General features: G+C 40.6%; 1 protein-coding gene across 1 annotated transcript; it reads right to left on the bottom strand.

The window, feature by feature from the left end:
- Positions 1 to 605: 605 nt before the first annotated feature.
- Positions 606 to 2,122, bottom strand: LOC137965298 (uncharacterized). The gene is made up of 3 exons (XM_068811621.1): positions 1,600 to 2,122; positions 1,119 to 1,441; positions 606 to 1,058 (listed from the first exon to the last, which is right to left on the bottom strand). The coding sequence occupies exons 1-3, from the start codon at positions 2,120 to 2,122 to the stop codon at positions 606 to 608; spliced, it is 1,299 nt and encodes a 432-aa protein (XP_068667722.1).
- Positions 2,123 to 4,447: the final 2,325 nt, after the last annotated feature.

Here is a 4,447-nt window from a genome sequence, read left to right as displayed (position 1 = left end):
CTGTGTCAGCCCGCTGAACTACAAAACTGGAGCATCCAACAAGAGAAGAAAAAAAATTTTACGGGAAAATATAAGGATACGTGCCAAATGTCGCTACATCACCCCAAGCAGCATCTCTGCCCGGCCTCAGTCCTGGATTGCACTGCCTACACTTTGCCAGCATGGCAGCAACAACAACATACCCAGTCCCCTGGGATGGAGAAGAGTCAGCAAGCACGAACCCCCTCCAGTTGTTGCACCTTGAAACACTCAAGAGGCCCTTGTAGAACGAGCCAGGCCACATGTTTCCTGTAATTCAGACGAGCAGGCAGGTGACTGAACAACACTAGGATGCCCACTGCAAGCGTTTTCCTCATTACCAACATCAGCAGAAAACCCAACTTTGTATGAATCCAACCAGCTGCTCCTGCTCAAAAATCCAGACAGCACAAACTGCTGCTCACTGTCCTGGAGTACAGCAAATACCTCCCCATACGTTGAGATCCCTACTGCTGTTGTTTAAATCCATTTCGGATGAAATTAGTCATGAAGTTCCAAAATTAGAGGAAAGTGATGAAAGGAGACCACCACGCTAACTGCAGCAGCAACAACAACTTGAATTCGCTTCATCCGCTCATGCTCCCGATGTCCCAGAGGGCATAAATGTAGTCGTTATTCTTGAGTTCTGCAGTCCTCCTTACTGCATCTTTCTTATCCAGCGCAGCCAAGCTACTTGTAGCCTCAGGAATGGACTCCTTTGACAGAGACTTACCGAGACCCAAAGTTTTGTCTCCTATCTTTAGTGGGACCCTGAAGGTTCGCTGCTTTAACTTTTTCTCCATGATGATACCATTGCCACTTAGCACGTTGATGGGATTAGAGGAACTATCGACATCTGATTTTGTGCTCTGGTTTTCATTGCTAACAGTTGTACTACTGTCAGGGCGTGCTTCAAGTGATATGGCTGGTGTAGTCCATTTTGAATTCTCCATAGTAAAATATTTAATTGGAACATCAACCCACTCTGAGATCTCGATAACAACCTTTGCACGATCAAAAGAGACTACTCTGTTTCTGCTCTGAGAAAAGTGCAGATTTGCCTTGATTGGGGAAGACTATATGCAGGATGAATACTTCACACTAGCATCTGACAGTCCAGAAACAGCATATAGTTCATCAACCCTCAAGCCAGAATGTGTAAGCACTTCTTGTACAGGAACAAGAGCTTGCTCCCACAGATCAGCACAGAGGTCTTCAAAATTTTTACTAGAGATCAATCCCATAAAATCACGTTCATCAGTTACTGTCCCAGCAGCAGCAGCAACTAAAGTCCAGGCTGATAAACCACCCAATCTATCTACTTGAGCCGCTGGCCTCTGCCCTTTCGCTCTTAACCCCTGACTGACCTCATTAATACAACCAACCGGCCAACTTTCACCCTTGGCAACGTCATCTTTGCAATCTAATTCAACAGAAAGATTGCCAAATTCAACCTCTGATTCCAAGCTATCACTAGGATTTACAGACGAATTGTTTTTGTTTTCCCAAAAATGAAGACTAACTTCTCCTTCTATTTGAAATCTTGTTGAAGCGAAGTGGCACTGTTATGCCCACTTTTACCAAATTCAATTTCAGGTTTTGCGGCATGTTTGACATCTTCAACAGAACTAGACGTTATTTCTTCCATCTCAACTAAGTCACTTCGAATAGCAGAATCATGCCGCACTAATTCACCTTTCTCAGCTGACCCATCAGTTGTTTCAGCACAAATAGCATAATCATTCAGCATGAATGCATCCTTATCAGTCGATACAACACTAATGCATACTTCTGCATTCTCAAAGTTAACAAAGCCAAAATATTTGGAATGCCCATCGCCTTCTCTCAGTACTACAACGCTTGTAATGTTACCATACTCGCCGAATATTTTCTTCCAATCTTCATCACGCATATCAGCAAATATTTCAATAAGTAAAAGTGTGGTTTCCATCCACGGTGTTGATTTCCCAACACAAGTGTTTGTGGTCTGATCTGATCCGGTCTGAAGTGTCTTGAGTGCTGCTTCTACCAAGCTTGGTTTCAAACAGCCCAAAGCCAGGTTCCGACACATAATGGCGTTGGCCTTGCAGCCATTAGTCTCCATCTCCTTACACAGCTCTGATGCTTTATCTAAAACCCCATGTCTACAATATACATATATAATAGAGTTGAATTGTTCAGTCCGCTTCAACCCTTTTTTTTACTTCATCTCCAACTATAATTCCTCAGCTCGGTCTAGCTGTCCCGTCCTTCTAAAGGCTTCGATTGCCAGCACAAAGCTTTTACATCTTACAAATGGAAAGTTTTGTAGGATATGCCAAGTCTCCTATAATTTTCTGTGTTTCCCCTAATGCCCATACAATATGAGTAGGACATCAAATGTTGACTCGTTACTGCATGTTGTGCACTTCTCCACTTCCTCAACATAAGTCTCAAAACAATTTTTTGTCTTGTTTACCGAAGTCTCTCGCTCCTGTTTACGAACTATTGGACCAACAAAAAGTTGCTTATCATGCAGGAGCATCCCATTAAGCACAAACAGATACGGGACATGCACACTGGTCTCGTCAATAGAAAAATTAAATAGCCTCACATTGTCAATTGGACAACGAACATACGCATTGGTGTTGTGAGTATCAACAGAACAACAAAGCCACCAGAAAAAAAAATCAGAGGTTCCCAAAATAATTTTTTATGGATCCCGGCATCCTCCAAAAAATTTCATCTCGAAATGCATACCCCCAATCCGAAATTCCATCGATTGGCCATTGTTTCTCTGCTTCACAAAATAGAGACCCTTCGTCTCTAATTTTCAAGTAGTGTTGCTGCTTCTCAGCCCCTTTTGACCTAAAAATCGAGGGAGTTTTCGAAGCTTTCCCCCAATTGCGTTGAAGATGGTTCCCCACTGGACTGTCGAGAGAGAGATTGTGACGGAGAGTGAGAATCCGGAAGCCAAAGCCCACCGGATTTGTTTCTGTCGGCGCCTCCTCTTTTTCCAGTGACGAATAGCAGCCTTTTGTGGCTTCAATGCTTGTATATTTTTCGAGATTGTGGAGGGACAGCCGAACTAATTCTTCGAGATAGAGTCGGATAAGGATTTTTCTGTCTGTTGTTCTAGAAGACAATCTGCTGGTCATGAGGAGTGATTTTTTGATGTCGAACCCAATTCAACCCTTATCGACGAGGTTTTGGCAATATACCCCTCCGATTTCTGATTTCCAAGGTCCTTCTCGGAGATTTTCTAGGTCCCCGGAGTCAAATTTGGGGTCGCAAAAACCCTACCGATTTCCCCAAATTTTGGTCCTCGTTGTTCGGCTTTGGATCTCTCTGCACAAAAATATTGAAATCTTTCGAAGCATGGCCTTTCGCAGGGACTTCGGCTGGTAAACAGGACAACATGGAGAGGAAGACAAAGATCAAGCCAAAGTGAAGCTTGAAAACCCTAGAACTCGTAAGGAGAGCTCCAAGCCCGTTTAACCTAAAATTAACCTAAAATAAATGCTTCTCTTTCTCATTACTCTTACCCCTTAAATAGGGTTCACTCTTACAAGGTTTAAGATAAAATATTACAAAAATACCCCTATAAATAAAATATTCCAAAAATACCCCTATGGCTTAAAACTAAAATAAAATAAAATAAATCAAAGAAAAATAATTAAAATAATAATTTTATTGCGTACATAACATATAGCCCCTCTTGTTCACAGTCTCCACCAATCACCTGCTTCATTATAAGATCTTGAAATACACACGAAGTGGGTGAAAAGGTGATAGAGCAATTAAAATACTTTGTGGGCTGATCCACCTTTGTATCACCTACCAAGGCTTGATTAGCCTTTGTTAAGTTGATTTTTCGTTAGAATTATAACATATTTCTCCATAGTGACCATTTTTTCCATAGTAACTCCTTTCAAGTAATAGCATGTATCGATAGTGTGGTCATATTTCCCACAATGAGTGCATTTTTTCCACAATTTTTCCTTGCTTTTGATTAGCCAACTCATCACAATGGTATCAATTTTTAACCATTTTTTATAAAAAAATTCTTCTTGTTCAATAGGTGGTCCATAGTTGGTGAGATGACCAAGTAAGTCCTTTGTTATAAGAAACCTCCAAACCGATGTAGACCAACTCATAAAATTTGATACCCTTCATAAGGGTATTGTATTAATTTTGATTATACCGCCTTTGATACTCACATTTTATTTAGCCATAATAGGCACTTCAACAAAAATAATTCTCCAAAAAATTTTAATCAAAATATCCAAGTAGTATTCTTCAAACAACTTGGTGCATGGAGAAAAATTAAGCATTGCGCTAAACAATCATTATTCTGAATTTTTTATGAGTAAATAACCACTCATAATATACTCAATATCAATCTTCTATATCAGGGGAATCTTTTTCCAAAGAAAAAAAATTCAACAAT

Source organism: Aristolochia californica, unplaced genomic scaffold (assembly GCF_029961685.1).
Source record: "Aristolochia californica isolate CCGP_79_NKW_82.1479 unplaced genomic scaffold, dmAriCali1.0.hap1 SCAF_5, whole genome shotgun sequence".
Lineage (NCBI taxonomy): Eukaryota > Viridiplantae > Streptophyta > Magnoliopsida > Piperales > Aristolochiaceae > Aristolochia > Aristolochia californica.
This window is presented reverse-complemented; position numbering and strand designations above follow the sequence as displayed.